Genomic DNA, 24850 nt, shown 5'->3' on the forward strand with positions numbered 1-24850 from the left:
ACTTGAATTTCAAGCTTACACAACCCAAGTAGTATTAGATTACCTAATTCCAACACTCATATCCACTTAATCCTAAGTTTCTTAATGACCTTCAAAAATTCCTCAAGACAATGTGTCTAACTCACTTCTTACTTGCTTATATCAAATAACCTAACCCTCAGTCATGCCCAACTTTCTAATTATCCGACGCAAGATCTTGAGCTTGCAACAGTCGTATTTACGTTGAAAATTTGAAGGCACTACTTATATGGCGAGAAATGCAAGATCTTTACGGACCACAAAAGCCTCAAGTATTTCTTCACCCAAAAAGAGCTGAACATGAGACAAAAAATATGGATAGAACTTGTGAAGGACTACGATTGCGACATTAGCTATCATCCCAACAAAGCTAATGTAGTGGCAGATGGTTTGAGTAGGAAATGGACAGTTTTGGCCCATTTATCAGTACAGAAGCCTCTACAAGTGGAAATTCAGGGCTTCGATCTTGAAGTTTATGCTAGGGGAGAGGCCCTTAATCTCGCTACATTGACAGTGTATTCCACTTTGCGAGATAGAATTCGAGCCGGACAGTCTAATGATGAGCAATTGTAGAAATGGAGACAGCGAGATTAATCGAAGAGCAGCATGTTATATTCAGTCGAGGATGGCATTGTTAAGTACCGAGGTCGACTATGGGTTCTTAGTGGTTATTCACTTAGAGTTAACATTATGACTGAAGCTTACAGTACCCCTTATTCTGTTCATCCTGGGAGTACAAAGATATACATGACTTATAATTTTTATATTGGTGGCCCGGAATGAAACGAGATATTCTGCGCTTTGTATCCGAATGCTTGACATGTCAACAAGTGAAAGCAGAGCATCAAAGATCGGTGGGAATGCTTCGACCACTCCCCATTCCCGAGTGGAAGTAGAAAAACATTACTATTAATTTCGTGGAAGGATTTTCAAATACATTGAAAGGACTCAATGCCATTTGGGTAATAGTGGACCGTCTTACTAAATCAGCATATTTTCTACTAGTGAAGATGAATTTTTCCATGACTCAGTATGCGGAGCTATATATTCGAGAGATAGTTAGAATGCACGGGATTCCAGTGTCTATGGTGTCGGACAGAGACACACGTTTCACTTCATCGTTTTGGAAGAGTCTACATGCAGCATTGGCGACTAAGCTACTATTCAGTACCGCATTTAATCCTCAGACAGACGGTCAGTCTTAGAGAGTCATACAAATTTTAGAGGATCTACTCTAAGCCTGCCTGATCTATTTCCAAGGGAGTTTGGAACCGAAACTACCTCTAGTGGAGTTCACCTACAATAATAGTTATCAGTCATATATAGGAATGGTTCCATACGAGGCACTCTACGGAAGAAAATGTAGATTGCCTATCCATTGGGACGAGGTAGGAGAAAGGGCTACGATGGGACCCGAGATAGTTCATTACATGTCAGAAATGGTCGCCAAGATCCGAGACAGAATGAAAACTGTTCAAAGTCGACAAAAGAGCTACACGGACAAAAGAAGGCGAGATCTTGAGTTTGCAGTAGGTGATCACGTGTTTATAAAGATAGCACTTATGAAGGGTGTTATGAGATTTGGTAAGAAAGACAAACTTAGTCCAAGATTCATTGGACCATTTTAGATACTCGAAAGAGTGGGAGCATTAGCATACCGAGTGGCGTTGCCACCTAATCTCGCAGGAGTCCACAATGTCTTCCACATATCGATGCTCCGCAAGTACATGTCAAATCCTTCACATGTACTGAACTTGGAGCCACTACAACTTACACCAAACATGTCATATGAGGAGAGGTCTACTCAAATCTTGGGTAGACAAGAGAGAAAATTGCGGAACAAAGTGATAAAATGGTCAAAGTCAAGTGGCTGAATCACTCGGAGGAAGAAGCCACTTGGGAGACTGAGTCACAGATGAGGAGTCGAAATCCTGAGTTATTCGGTAAGCCTTAATTTCGAGGACGAAATTTTATTTTAAGGGGGGGATTTGTAACGTCCAAAAGTCAACCTACGTAAACCACATGCATGCAAAGGAATTAAATTGCTTGATTGTTTTATTTAATTGAATTTAAATGCTTACATGATGCATATATGGCTAAGGGTCTAACTGCATTATTTTAGGAAAACTATAGATTTTACCCAAATAATCGATAATAAGCTGGGGAAAAGAGATCGGCGACGACCAAGATAAAATAAATATTTTTCAGTAAATATTTTCAAGGCTTATTAAAATGATTAAATAGGATTAATTTTTTTCCAAAAATGGTCTAGTTCAAATTATTTTATGAGACGAGCTTGATTTTATCCGGGAAGCCGGTTTTGGGCAAACGAGGGACTTTTAAAATATCAAAAGTATTATTTTTGAAAACTAATTTTTATAAACATTTATTTTTCCAATTAAATAGGTGATATTAGGCATAATTTACCTAGGATTAGTAGGCTCAATTGCTCCTAAACCCCAATGTCCCAATGCCCAAAACCTAAGCCCATTAACCTGCAAATTAAAATCTATAAAAAGAAATCATAGGTCTTTTGTAATGATATCAGCCAACATCACACACATACAACACACAATTTTCGAAAATTTGAAGAGGAAGAAACAAGGATTCTTTCGTCACACGTTCTTCATTTTTCGCGCCCCACGCCAATGATCGTATATTCGAGCATTTTAAACGCAAAGACACGTTTCTAAATTCTTTTGATGCATCATTCAATCCATATTATGCATGTTTTGTTTATTTTAGCATGAAAAATAATTGAGTAAAATTCACTTAACGTATTGACGAATATTTTCAAAGTTTTGACGATTTTACGCTTGTTTGAAAAACGTTATGAATTCCAATGACACGGTTTTAATAGGATGTGTTTAATGGCTAGGAAAAGATTCGTTAAGGGACCACATGAAGGCTGGAATCGAGTTGGCCAAGGAAGGAAGAGACCTAGGGTTTGCTAGGGTATCATGGCTTCGCACGTCTTCAAAGCTACGGCTAAGGGTGCTTGGCTACTCGCGGCTCAGCCAGGGCTGCAGTGGATGTGGTCAAGGGTTGGGAAGAGTCATATCATGGCTAGGACTCAAGTGCAATGGCTAGGGAAGAGTCCACATGAACTAGGACTCTTCCCCGTGCGCGCTTGGTGAAGCTACCGGCAAGGGGGCTCACGGCTCGGTTGGGGGCTGGCTAGGGTTGGTCAGTAGGGTCCAGTAGAGTCCTAGTTGTGTTTTTGGGCTGCTGGTTCACGGTGGCTCGAAGGGAAAAAAACAGAGAGAGAAAGGCCGCGATCTTGGGCTTGCATGCATGGGTGCGTGCGGCTTGGTTGAGGGCTCGGGGGCTCGTTGCTGGTCCAAGATGGTTCAGTAGGGTCCATAGGGGGTCTAGTCAGGGTATGTTTTACGGTGGCTCGGCCATGGCTCGATGAATTTGGTCCATGGCTCGAGATGGAAGGGTAGGGTTCGGCTCATGGCTTGGGAAAAGATTTGGCTCGAACCATGCTCCACAGTCGTAGGCTCATGGTTCACGAGGGTATTTTAGGAATAAAAAGTTTATGTTTAAAGTTTGGAAGAAAATATTAAAGTTGTGATTAATTCGAAATTAAAATGCTTTACGAATTAGTAATTAAGGAATTAAATCGAAATCTAAGCTTAAATAATTATTTGGGATAGTCTCGAGTCAATAAAAGTGAGAAAAATTCAAAATCGAGAATTTTAGGGTACAAGGTTAAAACAGTTATTTTACACCTGGGTATGACGAAAAGGGTTGACAGTGTTTCGAGGGATCATAATGCATGCTAAATGATATTTTAAAACTTTTATGATGAAAATATGAGATTTTATTATTTATGGTAAACCTGTGCAATTTTTACTCTTAAAATGTTATTTTTCAAATGTGGAAAGGACACGATGTTTTGTGATTAAAAAAGAAAAAGAAAAATATTTTGAAGGATGTGAATTGACTGTGACAAAGAGTATATGATATATGATTTTTGAGAATATCGTGATCGAGAGCGCTAGTTGGAGTCTATTTATGGGAGAAGTACTCAGAGAGAGCCCAACGATCGTATTTTCATTTTACGTCGGTGTCTAGTGCCCGTCCCCATGTGCAATAGTGAGCTAAGGCTGATCAATCGACCAGATAATAAAATCTAGTCACTTTCAAGGATCAAACTTCATCCAAAATGATAAATGATTGAAAGCTTTACGATTTGACGATTTATGATTTATTTATGCTTACAAGTTTTTTTAAAATAAAAGTATGGTTTTAATGCATGTGCTTGTATGTGTATTATTTGTTACTCATGTTTAGAACGTGCTGAGTTATTAGACTCACTAGGTTTGAATGCTGCAGGTGATGATGATATTGAGGGAGGCGCTGACGCTTGTAATTGATCGAGTCCGGCAGTACACTCCCGAGGGACATTTATTTCCGCATTTATCTTGATAGTCAAAAGTTTTAAAGGATTATGTTAAGGATTTATTAGAGATTTTTATGTTTTATGTTAGCTTGGATCATGTTAAAAGGTGGAAGTTGAATTAGGGATTTTATGCACTTGAAATTTTAAATATTAAATTATTTTGATTTATGGAAATGTTAAGTTATTTGAAATGGTGAATTTCAAAAATATGTAAAAAAAATTAGTGGGATTTTAAAGTTTAAAAGTAGGAGACGTTTCAAATGATATCTGTTTTCAATATTTAATCTAAATCAACTGGATTCCACACACGAGATGAACATCTCACTCTATGTCAGCGGTGCTAGGAGTATGTCAAATGCTCGCTCAATTTTTCGCACCACCTCTTGTTATCATGCAAAAACACAATGTTTTTTAAAGGGGTTGAGGGATGATTTTCATAAAGGCAGCCCGAGATGAATAAATATCATAGGCGAGGTAGTATCACATGTTGTACTCATTCTCAATCACCTCAAACTGCACTAAAGGGGCTTCACTCTTTGCGAGGTTTGAGAACAAATTCTTCCAGTATGTTGATATCGTTGTTGCAAATGAGCATGTCAAATGCATAAATCTCTCAATGTAACCCCGCCTGTAGTATGATTAAGGTTCTTTTCACTGTTCACTCTGATATTGTCTTATCCAAACTATTGGACAATTCTTCCAAGCCCAGTGCATGCAATCAATGCTTCCAAGCATCTTGGGAAATCCCCTTCCATCATTTTCAGCAGTTAGTTACTCGAGCGATGTCTACAGGTGGTGATTGCCTCAAATACTGCTGAAAAAATATATTGTACTCTCCCTGCACAATGTTTTCGAACATTCATACACTGTCGATGCACCCATTCTCAGTTATTCATCAACAGCATCACCAGCAACATTATATGCTAGCAGTCGGATCTCAGCTGAAACCTTAAGAAGTAATGACAACCCAAACTTCCCATTTGTGTCCCTCTGTTAGACAAAGTAAGGCACATTGATTTGTAAAGTTTCCACAATTCTCAAAAACAAAGATCTCCTCATTCGGAATCACATTCGAAAAACTCTCGCTGTAGACAGGATTATCGACGAAGTAATCTTGACAAAATCTTTGAACCCCAACTACACATTCTCGATTATTTTGTTTTCATTTGTAACCACGTACATGGCTCGACTCCCCCAATTCAAGCGCTAGATCACCGCGTGTCAGTAATATGTGGTTGGTGGTCGTTTTGACGAGAAGAGGATTTGATTGATCACAGGGAATGGCATATTTTCGTTGTCCGATGATCAAGAGTCCGTGTTTGACATGGTGTTTGACATGAGAAATATTGAAGAATGCATGCAAGAAAATATTGGAGATTGTGTAAAAAATTGAAGACTATGTATTACATGAAATCGAATTGTATTTATTTATAAGCAAATGACCGGATTTTTTAAAATATTGTTGTTGGAATTTTAGAATTTTAAAAAAACATTACACATTTTTCTCTTATTTTTTAAATTTTTATATCGGAGTGCGAGGTTTTGGTCGTTTGGAGGACGAGGAATCCAATAGATCAATGAAGCACGCACTTCATCGCGCTGTCATAGGCCAATAGACATGGTCTAACATGGACCGCCCTGAACAAGAGCGCGTACATATAGCTAAAAATAAATACTACACATGTATCTCTTCTCTTACTTTAGTACAGGCAATCTTGCATTCAAGGCGAAATGACAGTAACCGTAGCAATAATGCTTTAAACCATATATAAGGTCAAATTGGCGAATGGCCACTTAATCAAGAATGAATTTTCAGATCAATATTTCTGCCATTGTAATTAAATTAAATTCGAAATGACAATAACCGTAACCTTGCAAGGGTTGCTAGTCCTATGATTTAATGTGACAAAAAACACTTGTACTAATTCAACATGACCAATGGATCAGGCTTAGCAGCTTCCATTAATTTGGTAATTTGGTGAAGATTCAACGGAAACACATTCAGTTGAGCATAGAACTTCCCGATGGACCATAGCAAATGTTGCGTGTTATGTTTAATAATAATAATAATAATAAATGTATCAAATAGCAAATGTGCACAGGCATCTTCAAAATTTGCCACTCACTAGAAGCAATATGCCGTTTATAGCAATGAATACAAACATTAAGTGACATCAACGGTCAAGGTCTGAGTTGTACACATCAGAAAAATGGCCAAGAAGGCAAAGGAAAACCTACCATGCACAAATTAAATAAAGAAAATGTTCACATATTTAACAATGTCACTTCATTTCCCCTTCTTTACTTGATAAGAATAGAAGTAAGAATATGGTGATAATGGAAAAAGAACCTTTTTTTCTGACATTGGGGCGACAAAATCTCGCAACGGCCAGGATCTTGGTGCAGCCAATGAATGTGTGCCTTCCTACATCCTAAGAAAACTTCAAGTAGAGTTAAAAGGTTTAGGGCAATACCATCATGCCTCCACGTATGGCAGGTGCTCGTTTGGCAGTATTTCTGTCTGCTGATGCTATCGCTGTTCCCTTCGAATTCTTGGTGTGGAGGAACCCGAGCCTGTTTTCTGTGCTGGCTGCGTTTCAGGGTTGTACTTCTGGGAAGCAAGATATGTTAGAGCTGTAACCACATCAGCCATGAGAGGTCGCATGTTTGGTTGCTCCTGAACACACATTGCAGCAATGGCTAGAGCTTGATACAAGCCTCTAGCTGGGTATTGCCTTTGGAGCACAGGATCGGCCATCTGTGAAAACTTTCTACGATCTTTAAACAAAGGTCGAGCCTGTAAAGTGTAATATAGCATATGTTAATGTTTGTGAGTCTTAAGTTGCCAAAAAAGTGCAGTACGAGAAATTTTCATTAGCCTCACATTTTTAGATTGTGGACTTTAATGACTCAATCTTAAGCTTCTTCGCACAAATACAAACACTTCGATACACTTCTACTTATGATGCTAAAGAGAATAGTGGCGCAGTAGAACTATCATTTAATATGTATTGCATATATTCTAAGGATTATTAAAAGATTAACCAATTCTTAGAATCTTCATCTGTCGGAAGGTTTACAGACACTAATTCAAAATCTCCATTTTTTGGTCCTGCAGGAGTTACATAAATTATTGGCGACAGTTTGGTCAGGCTTTTCCCCACTCAAAAGCCTAACTACTTGATTGGCAAAAAAAATCGAAGTTTTGCTGATTTTTTTCCCAAAACTTCAAATCAGCTCTTCAAAATATAATAATTAACACAATCAATTTTCAAATAATTATTAGAGCTATATCTTTATAACCAAACATAACTTCAGCATTCCGTTAAAAAAGTACCACTAAACTCTATTTCATAACTTTTAAAATCAATCAAATCAGAAAACTTAACCAAATGGCACCATTATGATTCCTTCAAAAATTGCATATAAAGACACACGACTACTACCACAATTGGTGCCATGAAATGCATTCATTTTCACAAGCATAAGCCCCCTATCTAACTCGAATCTGGACCTAGATTCTGAATAGCCAACTTCTCCACTACAGGTCTAATTGGTTGTAAGTCCCCAGAAATTTGCTTTACCGGAAGAATTCAATATCAACAACGAAGAGAGGTTAACAAGGCATGAGGAGTTTAGGGTAAAGACAATCGAGGTAAAATGAGCTGGAGGGATGAGAACCAGTAAAGAAAAAGAGAAATCAGAGACAAGAAAGTGGCAGAGAGGATTTCCATAGTTGCTTGTTACACATGTGGACTAGCCACGTACGACGCCACATCAGCAATATGGAAAATTTTGTAAGTAAACAAAGGTGTCAGATTTTGCTAAGATTTTCAGCAGACTGCAGATTTAGTTAAGGAATATCACTAGAATTACCAAAAAATTTGTTGCACTCTACCAGTATCAACATAAGGCCTCAGCTCAAAATTAGATTTGATTCCTTCTTTGTTATTTATAATAGCTTATAAGCAGCAGAAATAAAAGTAGTCCGAATGCCTACTGGTGGATAGGGGAAAATCAAATTCAAGTCAGAATTCAGAAATTATAGGTAAAGCACTCGCGGAAGCCTACGGGTGTTCATTGTTTGGATATAACTGAAAAAACCGATATAACTGAAAAAACCGACCGAAATAGTAAAATAGATTTTCTTGATCGGTTTTTCGTTTCGGTAATGGATATAATTATTGAAAATTTTCGGTTTTTCAATTCGGTTTTTGTAGATCAAAAAACTGAAATAAGTGAACCGAACGTAATTCAGGTTAAAATATAATTTAGTTCCTAGGGTTTTCAGTAATAATACATTTTAGTCCTAGAGTTCTACTTCTAGTTATATTTTGACCCTTATTCTCACAAACACCCACACATTCAGCTGCTGCACATACACAAATTTTATTTAAATTTGTTAGATTTAATTAATTTGAGGTTGTGAAGTTTGAACAGCAGAATTATCTTTTTTTTGTCATTTTCCTTGGAATTTTTCCATTTGTTCTCACTGTAGGTATATTTTCTTGAATTTTGTCATTATAGTCATATATTATATAGTGGAAATTCAATCCATTGAGTTACCACATAGAATCTAATATTCGATTGTAAATTATGATTATTTTAAAAATTTATTGCCATACTTTGAAACTATGTAGTCCTAAAAAAAATTTCTAAAATATCGGACACGGATACGACATGCGGATACGAAAAAATACATGTCGTTCACTTTATGCAGGTTTCACAAGTCCGATACGTCTTGGACATTGCTAAGATACATGATGGACATGGCGGTGATACGTTTCGGTAAAAATGGCTTTTTCTTTTTAAATCATTGCCCTGAAGTTTTACATTATGTATATTTACACAAATATGTATATATATTTCTACAATATATTTATAGAAATATATATATACTACATTTTTAATACCAAATTTAAATATACATATATATAATATTTATATACGTGTTAATAATTGTTGTATCATAGCCGTATTGTGTTTTTTTATTTCAAAATTTGTCCATTTCCATATCGTATTCGATACGATATCCGTATCCATACAACATAGCTTTGAAATAATGTGTTTGTGTGGTCTATAAATTAGTTTATTTTGTTTTTTAGGAGTTGCATTTTGATAAATTTATGATTTTTTTAAAATTGGATCACATATTATTGATCAAACTCAACCGTATAAACCAGTCCATTATAGTATAAAAATGAAATGAACTACAACGGTTTGGATTTCGGATACATATTTCATTAACCGAAAACCAAAGCAAAATTGGACAAAAAAACCGAACCGACCGATGAGCATCCCTGCGAAAGCCTAGTAACATTTTTTAGAAATATTTAACTGTAATATTTTCAAGTCTTGGCATGAAAAGTTTGTGACTTCATGCTAACATCCACAAAAGCTCTATTCAAGCATATTTAATGTATAACACTATTTTGACCATCTTTTGTGTAATATAAAATTGAAATTGACAGAAAACAATCAAAGTATTGGAAAATAATTCTTGTATATCATAGGCATAGTGGTTGTACATTAATATATAGACTCTACTTTTAGACAAAAAAGACTCAAACTGTGCTTTAGGAACACCCTCGGTGAGTATATCAGCTACTCGACTTGTAGTAGTATACAAGGCATGCATAATAAACCACTATCAATTTTTTCCTTGATAAAATGCCTATCCACTTCTACATGTTTTGTTCTGTCATGTAGAACTGGATTATGAGCTATAGAAATAGCCGTTTTTTGTCACAATAGACTTTAATTGGTGAGGGCATGGAACGTTCAAATATTCCAAAAACCTCTTTATCCACAACATTTCGCAAAAACCATGTGCAACAGACCGAAATTCTGCTTCAGCACTACTCCTTGCAACAACATTCTGTTTGTTGCTTCTCCAAGTAACCAGATTACCTCCAACAAAGGTGCAATATCCTGAGGTAGTTCTTCTATCATTTACACTGCATGCCCAATCTGCATCTGTATAGGCCTCCACTTGAAGGTGGCCTCTATTTTCGAACAAGTCATTTCCCAGGTGTCTCTTTGAGATATCTCAATGTGAATACAGCTTCGAAATGAGTATGTCCAGGTGAATGCATGAACCGACTCACAACAATTACTACAAAAGCTATGTCGGGTCTGGTATGTGCCAAATAGATTAACCTTCAAACTAATCTTTGATAACGTTCTCAGTCCACCACTTCATTAGGCGAAGCAACTTTCAACTTGACATTAGGTTATGTTGGGAGTATTTGCTGCCTTACAACCCAGTCATCCTTGTTTCTTTGAGTAAGTGAAGAACATACTTACGTTGGATGATGAAAATCCCCTTCTTCTTCGATCTGGCGAATTCAATCCCAAGAAAATATTTCAGTTTTCCATGGTCCTTGATATCGATTTCAACTACAAGTTGTTTCTTCAAGCTGTTTATCTCAAGATAATACTCTCCACTCATTATAAAGTCATCAACGTAGACAATTAGGCTTTGGTCGAATGTTGAAAAATAAAGTGTGATCACTGCATTCCCAAATCGCTCGAACCAAGCTCTAGGGGACTGCTTTAGCCCATACAGGGCTTTCTTCAACTTGCACGCTTTATTTTTTCAAACCTTTCTTCAAAACCCGTAGGTAAGTCCTTATATACTTCTTCTTGTAAATCTCTATTTAGGAACACGTTTTGACATTAAACTGATGAAGTGGCCAGTTGAAGATAATTGCAAGAGACAAAAGTATTCTGATAGAGTTAATCTCAGCGACGGGAAAAAGTCTATTGGTATTATATACCATGAGTTTGAGTAAATCCTTTAGGTACAAGTCAGTAAGCCTTGTATCTCTCAACACTTGCATCAGATTTACACTTTACCGTAAACACCCATTTGCACCCAACTATCTTTTAGTCTTTCGGTAGGTCAAACACAGTCCAAGTGTAGTTTCTCCCAAGAGCATTCATTTTTTCCATCCCTGCTAATTTCCAGTTTCGGATCACCTAATGCTTTCCTAGACGGTTCTTGGAACAAACATGTCAGAAATCTTATGACACAAAGGCTTTATGAGTGTTTGATTATTTTTCATAAGATAGAAACTTGGCAATGGGATGGTTAGTGCATGCTCGAGTTTCTTTCCTAAGTGCAATAGGAATATCAAAGATCAGAGAGAGAGATATATATCAAATGATGGAGTGGAAGGGAATATTACCCTGACTTGTAGAACCATCACTCGGCAAGTTGGACTGATCATTTTCTTGAGAAATAAATATGGCAGTAGCATTTTTGAGGAACTGCCTTCTGGTGTAGAGTTGAAGTTCCTGTTGAGGCTTTCTCCCCCTGTCTCAGATAAAGTAATGTCTGGCAAATACGTGATATTGCGTCTGGTTTCCGTACTGCCAATAGTTTTTTCCACATAGTGTTTATCCGAATCAATTACGGGATAATAAGCCTTTGGTATAATTTTTGGAACAGGACCATTACTTTCTCCCCGTGAAGATAATTTGTCGGAAAAAATGACTCATCCTCCACAAATCTGACATCCATGCTCTCCAAAAAAAATTTGTGACAGGGTTAAAACATTTATACCCTTTCTTGTTAGAAGCATAGCCGAGGAAACACATTTTTCAGATTTTGAATCAAATTTGGACCGGTAAAAATTAGGTATAACCAAAAATTTTAGAGGAAGGTTTGTAGTGATGCGTGAGGTAGGAAATAACTTTTTAAGGTTTGCAAATGTGTATCAAATTTCAAAATTCGAGATGGCATTCGATTTATCAAGTAACATGCAGCTAAAAGAGCATCCCCCCAAAGATATTTTGGAACATACAATGAAAACATAATGGCTCAAGCAACCTCAAGTAAATGTGTATTTTTTCTTTTAGCAATGTCATTTTGTTGTGGTGTATCTCGATAAGTTGATTGATGGATGATTCCTTTTTTCCAGAAGAAAGGTTCCAAATGTTGATTGAAATATTCAGTGCCATTATCAGATCTTAAAATGTCAATCTTAGTTTGAAATTGATTTTCAATCATGACAAGGAAATCTTTAAACATTTGCTCAACCTCAGACTTTTTTCCAGTAAATAAATCAAGAATATTCTTGTGTGGTCATCACTAAAGGTCATAAACCATTTTTTCCCAAGAGTGTTTTAACCTTTGATGGTCCCCAAACATCACTATGAATCAAGTAAAATGGTTTCCAGACAAAATAGGGTTTTACTTGAAAGGAAACACGATGATTTTAGCAAAATGATGAGCTTCACAATAAAGTGTTGAATAATTAATTTCTTTAAATAATGCAGGAAATAAGTGTTTTAAGGTACAGATAACTAGGATGTCGTAATCGTCTATGCCATAGCATCACTTGATCATTAACAAAAGCGTAACTAAAGCTACCTAATGCATGAGCCTTAGTTTTCCAGCAAGCAGTTCATCGAAGTAGTACAGCCCGTTCATTTCTCTAGCAGTTCCAACCATCTTCCCCAAGTTCTGGTCCTGAAAAACACAAATGGATGGAAGAAAGAAAGCTGAACAATTAGAATCCTTAGATATTTTACTGAAACGACGGAGATTATAGGCAAGTTTCGGCACATGTAAAACATATTTCAGTGTAATATGTTCTGAAATTTTAATGTGTCCTTTGCCAGCAATGGACGAAAAACTGCCATCAGCTATACTAATCTTTTCAACTCCAGAACATGGAATGTAGGAGTCAAATAAGTGAGAACTGATTGTCATATGGTCTGAAGCCCCTGAATCTATGATCCAAGGGCTGATATTTTGAAGGACGGAAAGTGCCAACAGATTACTACCTGTTTGTGCAATCGAACCAACAGGAACATTAGGTGCTGAATAAGATTTTAGCAATTTTAGAAGATGATTTAATTGCTCTTTGCTGAATGAGGGTGCCTCGGCCTCATTTGTTGTGGAAGTACTCGATTTCTTCAGCCTGCCATTTTGCGGTTTCCATGCAGCTTCTAGCAAGTTTTTTGTGTATGGTCAGACTGTCCACAATATTCACAATTGCGGCCAGTTTTGTCTCCTACACGATGGTTCTGGAAGGATTTACGGCTAGCTATGAGCTTCAGGAATGGCCACGCCGATCCTTCGACAGATTCCATTTTACCAGCAGTTTTTTTTCCGAGCATAACCTGTCTACGGCTCTCTTCTCGCCGCACCTCTGCAAAAACTTCTCCAATGGATGGAATAGGGTTTTGTCCCAACAATTCGGCCACGGGCTTCATCGTATTCAATGTTTAATCATGCAAGAAACTTAAAGACGCGACCAACATCGACCATCTTTTTATAGTGTATGCAGTCAACGGGTGATTTCCATTTGTAATCATTGAATAGGTCCAGATCTTGCCATTCTCTTAAGGGAATTGAAATATGTGGTCACGGAATTCTCACCTTGGCGAATTTCCCCAAGTCGTAGGGTTAGTTTGTACACTTGGGATTGATTCCCTAAATCTGAGTACATCTGCGAAACATTTTCCCACAACTCCTTAATGTTAAATAGCAAAGATAATTCGCATTTATCTCTTCGGCCACGGAGTTGACCAACCAAGTCATTACCATTGAGTTTTCAGCATCCCAAGTGGCATAGGTTGGGTTTTTTTCATCGGCCTTTGTTGTTTCACCTGTAATATAGTCGATCTTGTCTCTCCCCCTGATGTACATTCTAACTACTTGAGACCATCGAAGGAAATTGTCACCATTGAGTCGGATTTTAGTGATCTGAATGGGATGATTTTCAGATGGGTTTTGAACAAGTTGAGTCTCGGGTGAAGAAGGCATGGAACTCTTGGCCTTAGACAATTTTCGGAAGCGAATTTAATCCCTGGGATCTTAGATTTTGCTTTGATACCAAATTGACATAAAACAATCAAAGTATTGGGAAATAATTCTTGCATATTATAGGCACAGTGGCTGTACATTAATATATAGACTCTACTTTTAAACAAAAACAGAAACAAATCTTCCTAATAAGGAAACTAACAAATGAACTCCTAAAATCCCTCTAAAAGAATATGTACATAAACATAAATTATCGTAGGAAATCTTCCAACATATAAAATGTGATATAGTTCTCGAATGTTATTACAAATTAAGCATGCAATATTTCTATCATTCCAATCACTGTGTGGACTAAGTGTGAAGCATCCGCTCCAAATATAAATGACTCAAGACATGTCTATTTACAATTATAGACACAATAATCTAGAATCTAATACTGTAGTTGTTGCTATGTGCATAGACTTATGTATCAGAAGTTTAACAGGTTCTTTGAGTCTCGACTAAAAGGAAATTCAAAAATTAATTTCAAATTAGAATTTCAATCTAACTCTATGATTGTAGCAATTGTATTTAACGGTTGCTAACTTGTTCGTCACATTTAAATATAAAATATAAGTTATTAAAGTAGGTCTAAAAAGAGAAATCAAATATTCAACTTGGTGGTGCATGAACACATAATTTTGCTGCACCATTTAGATTATGTTTAATACACTAAAATATCATCCCCGCATAACTACAACAGATGTCAAATGCATATTAAAAATTTCACCTTCTCTATTTTTGCCTCCAACAATAAACTAGTTCGTCACATTTAAATATAAAATATAAGTTATTAAAGTAGGTCTAAAAAGAGAAATCAAATATTCAACTTGGTGGTGCATGAACACATAATTTTGCTGCACCATTTAGATTATGTTTAATACACTAAAATATCATCCCCGCATAACTACAACAGATGTCAAATGCATATTAAAAATTTCACCTTCTCTATTTTTGCCTCCAACAATAAACTAGTTCAAAATGACAAATATAGTGAATTACAAAGGAAGCATGTGATTGTGTACGTATTCTAAAATCACAGGAAATTGGGAGCTCTAAGTGCTACATTGCTAAGGAAAACTATAAAAATCTCTAAGGGCACGTTTGGATTTAGGATTGGGTAAATACAGAAATTATATCCTTAATTCAAATACAAATCAATGTGTTTGGATGATTTTTAAATCCATGGATATGAAATTCTTTAATGCTTTTTTAGTTGTTTTTTCATTCACAACAATGGATTTCAACTTATTAGTTGATGGACTCATTTAAAATGCATTCCTTCAAATTCGTCATCCAAATCAAATCATTCAATCCAAATTTACACAAGTAAAAGTTAGAATTAATGGTGTAACACCGCTAAACCTAAAGGAGCAGTACATGATATGGGCATATTTAAACTGAATAAAACAATTATACACTGCTATAGGCATCAATAAGTTTAGCAATTATGGAACATAAATATCATGTGCAAAATGAATGTGTTTTAACGTCGTAAAATATCAGTTAGAATAAATATAATATATAAAGTCCTATGTTAATGTTACATGGATTACAAATTATCAACTATTGGCAAATATCTTGTACGATGACATCAGTGGAAAAACTCTCAACTACTTAATTCTTAAGACGAGAAAAGGTGAAGTTGAAAAAAACACAAATAAAATCCCAATTAGTTTCTCTAAGATCTATGTAGCACGGATACTCCTAATTTTTTTCTGAAGTATCGGACACCGATACGAATACAATATGTCGACGCGTGTCGGATACGGCAAAATCTATGTCGTTGACTTTTTGTAAGTTTGACCGGTCGGATATGTCTTGGAATCGACTAGGATACGCCATAGACACAACGAAGATACGTTTCAGCAAAAAATTCTTTTTAAATCAATCCTTTGAAGTTGTAATATATATATATATACACAATATATTTATATAAATATATATATATATATATATCTCTATAATTTTTAATTTTTAATACTAAAATTATATAAATATATATATATAATATTTATATAATTTTTCATAATTGTCGTATCCTAGTCAGCCGTTTTGTGTCTTATATTTTCAAATTTGTCGTATCGTTGTATCCGTATCGTATTCGTTATGATACCCGTACCAGTATATATGCAATATAATCTAGGATCCTCTAATTCAATATATAGTAATTGATTATTAGTCAACAAGTAAAAGTTTGCTTCTGCGTTATAATGTATCAACCTATTTTCTACTCTCTACTTACCGATAATTTCTTCATGGATTGCACCTTAACATCAGAGTAAAAGTAGTGAGAAGCATGAGAAACATAAACAAATCTCTCATCCCCATCACAGTTTCAAAATGTTAGTTAATACTAAATCTCCCAAGTCATGCTTAATAGCATCATATTAAGTTAAATTTCTATCACACATATGAAAATAAATCAACCAAAACCATAGACCAGACATACAAGAAATTATTTTATGAAAACGAGTAGAAGAACCTCTTACCCAAGCGACCAAATTGTGCTCACCAGCAGCTCTTGAATTGTCAATAGCCTTTCTTCCTGTGATGATCTCTAGAAGGACAACACCAAAACTATAAACATCAGATTTCAGTGTAAGCTGTCCTGTCATGGCATATTCGGGTGCACAATATCCATAAGTTCCCATTACTCTAGTAGATACATGGGTCTTATCGCCAACAGGTCCCAATTTGGCCAAACCAAAATCAGATAGCTTGGGGTGATAGCATTCGTCAAGTAAAATGTTTGAGCACTTTAAATCTCGATATATAACAGGTGGATTTGCTTTATCATGCAAATATTCCAACCCTTTTGCCGCACCAGCAGCTATTTTCATTCTTGTATTCCAGTCGAGACGCTTTTTATCGGGTGGAAGGTCTGAGGAATATCCAAACATAAACTATTTGAACAAAACATAGATAATTTATTTATCAATATCATTTAGATTAAATAGAACAGTAGCAAAAACAAGCAAAAAACAAATAAGATAATAATAACTGTTTTTCAATCCTTCGATACTAAAAAAGTAAACAATCTGGAATCCAAAAGAGATTACCGTGTAGATGATCTTCCAATGATCCTAATGGCATGTATTCATACACCAAAAGCCTTTGATCACCATCAGCACAATATCCGATCAAGTTTACCAAGTTCGAATGATGAAGTAGACTTAACATCAAAACTTCTACAAGAAATTCACGGTTCCCTTGCAAACCATTCCTATCAAGTTGCTTTATCGCCACAAGTCTGCATGAACACAAAATAGGATTCATATTGGATAAAACCAGAATTCGGAAATCTTGAAGCTGGGCTCCCAAACTCTCACTCAATTTAATTCTAAATTTTATCAATATATTAAAAATATTCTCATTTATTTTTTTCAAAATTCCCAATCAAATCATTACCTTGTGTTTCAAATCAACCATGAAAAGTTTTTTGCACTCCACATATTATTACTCCTGCTGCATCATACTTTTTTGTTTCTAAAATTGACAATGAAACCCTGCAAGTATATTAATTTCTTAAACAATTACACTTCCATACAACTGTTCTCCTTTCTATTTCTTTATACAATTCATGAGCCTACTCGTCTCATTCTTTTATTATTCATTTTTCTGGCTATAATCATTTCTATACATGCTATATATTATTATAAACGTAAACTTTTATTCAAGTTTTTTCCTCAGTACAATGTACACACTTTCTCTAGTTACAAATAAATGATTTTGATTAACTGTTTATGTGTCTGCATGAGTAAAAAAAATAACAAATTTAATGATAACATAACATTTATTAATTGATTTGATAGCTTTAGTAATACATTATTAAAGTCCGAATAATTTTTCTTTTAGTTATGTTTGATTGATGAAAAAGGAACTGAAAGTCCGAAAGTTGATGAATGAGCAAAATTAGTATTTGCAAATTGCATGATATAAGAAAAATAGACAATAGAAAAGGATGATGCTGTTATGGACAGCGGCAGTGCAAGCTATGCCATATATGCCTCCTAATCACAATCACTCCTTCAACCGGCCGGCAATAAATGGCGTGAGAACTGGGACAAAGTTATATGGCATAGAAAGGTGTATTTAGGCTGAGAAGTTACATGTATAGGTTGAAGTTTAACCCTGGTATATGTCTATTCAGGGAGAGAAGTGGAAAGTTCTTGGGTTTATATGGTATAGAAAGAGGATTGAAGCTACTCCCGAGAAAGTTAAGTACATATACAGCATGGCCCCTCCATGGAATATTTAGAAAGTTAAAATGTTCGCTGTGAGAATATCACCATTAGCCATATTTATTTCTCGATCTTCGCACAAAGTCTCCCTTTCTTTTGGATCCTTCAAAAGTGGTGCAACCAAGCGTCCAGAAAATTGAAGAAGTATTTGGCTGAATTGTCAGTGTAGGCCAAGATAAGCTTCAGAAAATGACTATGGATATACTTGTCAATCATTGATAAAATAATCGAGATGTTTAAATTTTTATGGAAGAACAATGCTGCCGGCTTGCCTTCTGAAGGAAACTAGAGTTAGAAGGGAATAGTTCTCTAAATGGATTGAGATTGGACCCTTGGCCAAAACTACCAAAAACAAGAAGTTGAAAATTTTATCGAAGAACATCATTTGTCAGTTCTAGCGTCCTGTGAAAACTAGTGTCACATAGTGGGAAACAATTTCAAGGAGTCAAAATCAAGACTTCTTAGAACAAGTCTAAACACGAGGCCTTCCTACATGGTTCAGGGCAGCTATGGAAGTAGCATACATTCAGAATTTGGTGAGATTATATCATATTGTATAAAATACAAGATAACTTTTGTTTTAAAATGTAGTGTTTCACTTTAAATTTTTAATTGAAATCCTATATTTTGTTCTAGTCAATCCATGATTACTAGGTTGAGCCAAGTGAGAATAACAAATGTGTAGTCCAAATGGCACGAGAAAAACAATTTTTGTTGTGCAAATAATTATCCCCTTCAACACCTATAATATTTGTGAAGGATATCATCATCAATTAAGGAAATAAAATTTATGGAGTGGAGTGGAGTGGAGTGGGAGTAAAAGATTGTGGAGGCACTTCAAAATCAACTATTCAAAAATAATTTTTATAAAATAAACACTTTCTCTCTTCTTTTTGCAAACCAAAAAATTATTTTTTTCACCTTCTTCACACATCACGAACAATATAACGTTCCAAAAGTTATACACAAATAACATTTCAAACAATACTATCAAGCACTATGGAGTTGAAAGCAGGACCATACAACACCTCAGCTTTCATAATTGAGAGGACAAACCTGATTAGTGCTCTCCAGTCCTCCCTTATACACTCTTCCAAATCCACCTTCCCCCAACAGACAATCTGCCCTAAAATTCTTGGTTGCGGTCGCTAACTCCCGAAATGTAAATGTATGTGCAGCAATGTGACTAGATCCTCCATCTTTAGGAGCCTCAGCAGGATTTGATTTCAGTTTTTCTGCAATGAGGAGATAAAAGCTATATTCAAAGCCATCTGAAATATGAATAATCACGGAGACTAAATGGAACTTCATTCTTCTACCATTAACTAACAAAGACTTCCAAAAAATCATAGAACAAAATGCATATTTTACAATTTAAGCATCAATTAAACATCAATAAATGGTACATTTTGTTGACATCAAATGATAAAAATCACGAGGAGCAATAATTCCGTGGAATTTCACCTTCTTAAGCTCTTCAAACTTTCTGATTAGAAAACCAAACAAGATCAAGGAAGTAAATAGCTTATAAAACATAAACTCTGATGCAATTAAAAACCTCCTCAAAATACCATGCCCGCCACTGGTAATCTGAATTGACCGTTGTCACCTGAAATACATTTAAGTGTAGGGGAGGGAAATACAAATTACCCCAATCTAAACTAGTCAATGATATCCCTTGTATCTTCCTATGCAAAGTGCCACCTAGAAAAAAATCCATGTAATCTTCAAAGATTAATGTTTGCCACATACCCAAGAATTCAGATCGTTTCAAAGCATTTACATCAAAAAATTAACCCAGATCAGTAGAACAACACAAGGTCGATTATCCGCACGCTTATGAGACCCAGATATTCTCTGCTCAACATATAAATTACACATAAAAATGCAGAACTAAAGCACCATAACGCCCAAACAAAAAAAAAAACACACAAATATTTAAAAAGATAAGCGAAACAAAGTCAAAGTGGCACTCAGAAAAATAAAGGATAAAACCCATAAATGAAAATTCTTAAATTCGTCTTTTGTACTTCCTAATCACCTAAATTTGATGGGATCTGATCTTCTTCCTTGATTTCCACTGGCTTCTTCCCTTTCTTCCATGATTTCCCCGTACAGAGGAACCAACCCATTTCTTCAGTATCTTCCCACCCACTCTTTGTTACTACTGTGTGTAATGACACAAGAGAAAGGAAAGTGGAAGAGAGAGTGAGAGACGGAGAGAGTGAGAGACGGAGGGAAGAGTTGTGTTAAATTTGATAATTTACCAGACCCCTTCATTTGCCCATTTGTTAGTCTTTCCAGCTTCACAATTTATTATTACTGAATCCGGTGATTATGAAGTCATTTATTTATATATACAAATATATTTTCGGAATGTGTTCCGAAAATTATGATAATTACGAGAAATTTAGGAAAATGAACATGGTCAATTATTTTAAAATGTATTTGAAATATAATCAATTTTTAAAAATAATAGTTGATTAATGTTAGATAACAAAATATCTCTTTAAAATACGTAAAAAAAATAAAAGCCAGAGCAGTATTTCGGAACCAAACTACCACATTTTTTTATGACAAAAACTTGTATGAGACGGTCTCAAGGGTCGTATTTTGTGAGACGGATATCTTATTTGGGTCATCCATGAAAAAATATTACTTTTTATGCTAAGAGTATTACTTTTTATTGTGAATATCGGTAGGGTTGATCGTCGAACAGATAAAGATTCGTGAAACCGTCTCACAAAAGACTTATTCTTTTTTTATTAGCTATAAATCCGAATTGTCTTGAAAGATTTCTAAATAATTGAATCGAAACTTTCACAAATTTCATAATAAAGATCGTTGAGAGCCAACCTCATTTATTTTAATGGTAAGGCTTGTGCTGTTAAAAATACTGCAAGAGCTATGGGTAAATTCCCGTTCAGTACCCAAACTAAACATGAATTGTTTCCAATTCCCTGGTTAGAGAAAGAATCTTGAATAATGATACAAATACCTTTATTCCATATTTGATTTTAATTGATCTCCGCGCATCCGAAAATGGTATCAAAGCTTAAGGTTGATTTACTTCAAACACATAATTTATTTTTATAAAGAAACAAAATGTTTGAGGAGGATAATTTCGAAAAAATTATGAATCCGAACTTAGGTTCGAGAAAAATAATTTACAAGATCTATTCCAATATTTTGGAATATATACAAGTTCATCTAACCTTGGTTAGATATCAAGAACAGAAAGGGAAGCTACAGCACCCTCAGGTAAACTTCTGATTCAAGCAAATAAGTTTCTAGAGATAGTACCAGATTCCTCTAAGATCTCTTCGGATCTTAGGGAAATTCAGAAAACGGTACAAAATTATGGCAATAAGCTATACTTTGTACCCCAACAAGTTGAAAAAATCCTTGAAAACCAGGAAGAAATTCTTTGAATATTAAAAGATATTCAAACAAGAATTCAGAAACTAGAACAACAACCAAGTTCTAGTAAAAGAACTTCAGGAGGATGGTTACCACCATCACTTGGTACTGAACCCTTGTTACATCAACAAGGAAAAGGTCAGAGTGGTGTCAAAACCATTGACTAAAGAAGAAAAGATGATCAATCTAATTAAATCTGTCTCAGAAAAGAAATTAATCTGATGACAACTTTAGAAAGGATTGATCTGGAGGATCTACAAGAGCTTGCGGAATCTTTCGCGAATCTCAAAGTTGTAGATATGAAGATGAACACAACAGGAGGTGAAACACCTGCTATAACCTGGTTATCTTCTCAGGAACCACCAAGAAAAAGTGTGGGATCTCAAAATGTAAATATGATAGAATCTCAATCTGATTTCCATACTGGTGGAGGATCACACCCAACGGGAACAAGGACAAGGAGAAGTCAAATTATCTTGCACCAAACACCCTATGGGAAAACTGTTTTAGATCCAATACAGCCTTACGGGGTTATGCTTAACCTTGATGTATTAGACTTCAAAAACAGAGAAGATCTCATAGATGATTGGACATCTGCTATGAGAATCGCAGCAGGAACACTTGATCTCAACAAAGAATGATTCATTAAACTTTTAGAAATTGGGATCAGTAAAAATTGCTTGGGACATGACTTCATTAGAAATGAATGAATCAGTCCTAGCTGGTGAATCTATTAGTGAGATCGCTGGAAAAATGACTACCCTATTTAAAGCACAATTTATAGGTGTAGACTATTTTAACAGTCAAGATACAGAGAAGAGGAAGAAATACACTCAAGCTCTGTATAGTCTTGAATTACATGATATATGTTTAGTGGATGAATACATTATGTTATTCACTAAATATAGATGGAATTCAGGAGTCGAAGAAGATATAGCTATGCAGCTTTTCTTCGCAAAAATGTCAAGTCCCTGGAAAGAAATGCTCATAAGGGAATACGTACCTGGAAATCCAGATACGTTGGCACGAAGAGCCTCTTTTCTGAAAGGAAAATTGGCAGAATGGTGTCATATGGCAGCATTACAAAAGAATTACAAACGATTAAGGGGTATCAACAAAAGAACTCCTTTGTGTTGTAAATAAAATGATCTTCCAAAAACCACAGAAGCATAAGAGGAAAAGTTTTAGGACTCATCCTTATGCTCGAAGTGGAAGAAGTTCTTGGAAGCCAAGAACTGTTTGGTCTAGACAGAAGGCCAGATCTTACAAATCTGGACAAAGAAGTGGATCATCAAGGAATAGGATATCATCCCAAGCATCAAGCACATCTCGAAGCATATGAAGAACACCTACTAAGAAAACTTTCAGAAGAGCTCATACTCGAGCTAATGAAAGTTTCAAGGATTATAATTGCTGGACATGTGGAGCAAGGGGTCATATCTCGACCAACTATTCAGAGAATGAAAAAAGAGGTATTAAACGCTTCGATCCAATTCCGGATATTGAAGAAGCAGTTTAGTACCAAGATCTTATTCAGATATACCAATTTGAGGACATTGCCTCAAATGAAAGTATATATGAAGAAGAAGAAGTCTTAAGTCATCAGAACAGAATCGGAATCTGACTGAGGACGTGGTGTTTCGACACGAAACACATGAAGATTTGTCTGGGTTTTTCAGCCAGACAACAATATCTCATAACATGGTCCAAAGGATCATGAGAGAAAATCCTAGTCTACAGAGATATCAAGGATTCTCTACATGACAGGTAGAAAAGTTCTTAAGAAGTCTTGGCCTAAAAAACAGAAAGCATCATCTAATCTATAAAGTTTCTAGAAGGGAAATGGCAATCCCTATAGAACTTATGGGAAATAGAATGGAGATGCAGTTAATTCCTTCTGAAGAAATTAAGAAGGAATTACAAAAACTCAAGATAGAAGTAGCAAGGACTATGTCCTGGATTTATATCGGAGAAATCCAGATTATGATAAAGGCTACTTTCAAAGAAGGGATAGATTCGCCTATTGATATTGCTATATGCGATAAAAGAATGGGGAATCTACAAGATTCAGTACTAGGAACAATCTCAGAAAATCTTTGTGCAGGAAAGATTGTAGGAATAATATATCCAAGGATAGCCTACAACCTGGCAGATCGAGATTTTAGCCGAGCCTTGACATTGCACAAAAATTTCAAGGAAAAAAAGCCGATGAAAGAAAGTAATAGACCATATTCTATTACTTATCAGATTTCATATGCTCTATCTAATACACATCATTTCTAGTTATTTATTAGAAATGATTTCATTGAAATACCTGAGATATTTGAAAAAGTTGTCCAGGCAATTTATCCAGAAAGAGTTTAGTTTCCTTTAATACATGAAACAGATATCCAAATACAAGACAAACCGATTCTACAAAGGAATCAAAGTCTTAGATTGGAATCAAGAAGACTATCTTTCCAGGGAGATAGAATTACTAGTTACAGGTGGGAAAAAACACCTATCCAAGAAACCCAACAGGAGCCGAAAAACTTTTCAACCATGGGAAAGCCTCAGATGCCCAGAAGGGTGGAAGAAAGTAGAGATAGTATTTGATATTACAAAACAAAGGAATCCATTTTCTTGTAATACCATATACTATTTGGAACAACCTATGATAGGAACTTACCAAGGACTGATTAATATCGGAGAATTGGAAGTTCATATTCAAGGAATTCCAGGGAAAGAATCAGATCGACTGATTCTTGGACTAGAGTTTCTCGAGGAACACAAACCTTGGAAACGTCTAGAGTATGGAATAAAGTTTATGGCAGATGATAGAATGTGGAAAACTCAATGATCACAAGACCATTCTCCATATACATTCCAGTAGGAATGTTGTATGAACAATATAAGGCATAATATTTTGCTGCTTATATTGATTCAGATGCTGGAATATGTACA

General features: G+C 35.5%; 1 protein-coding gene across 1 annotated transcript; it reads right to left on the minus strand.

The window, feature by feature from the left end:
- Positions 1-6509: 6509 nt before the first annotated feature.
- On the minus strand, positions 6510-20772 carry LOC142524115 (putative serine/threonine-protein kinase PBL7). Its single transcript, XM_075627877.1, has 5 exons — positions 20529-20772; positions 19541-19722; positions 17306-17492; positions 16736-17127; positions 6510-7223 (listed from the first exon to the last, which is right to left on the minus strand). Exons 1-5 carry the CDS (start codon positions 20617-20619, stop codon positions 6957-6959), a joined length of 1119 nt encoding a protein of 372 aa, XP_075483992.1. The 5' UTR covers positions 20620-20772; the 3' UTR covers positions 6510-6956.
- Between the last annotated feature and the right edge of the window lie 4078 nt (positions 20773-24850).

Source organism: Primulina tabacum, chromosome 14, assembly GCF_025594145.1.
Source record: "Primulina tabacum isolate GXHZ01 chromosome 14, ASM2559414v2, whole genome shotgun sequence".
In the NCBI taxonomy this organism is placed as follows: Eukaryota; Viridiplantae; Streptophyta; class Magnoliopsida; order Lamiales; family Gesneriaceae; genus Primulina; species Primulina tabacum.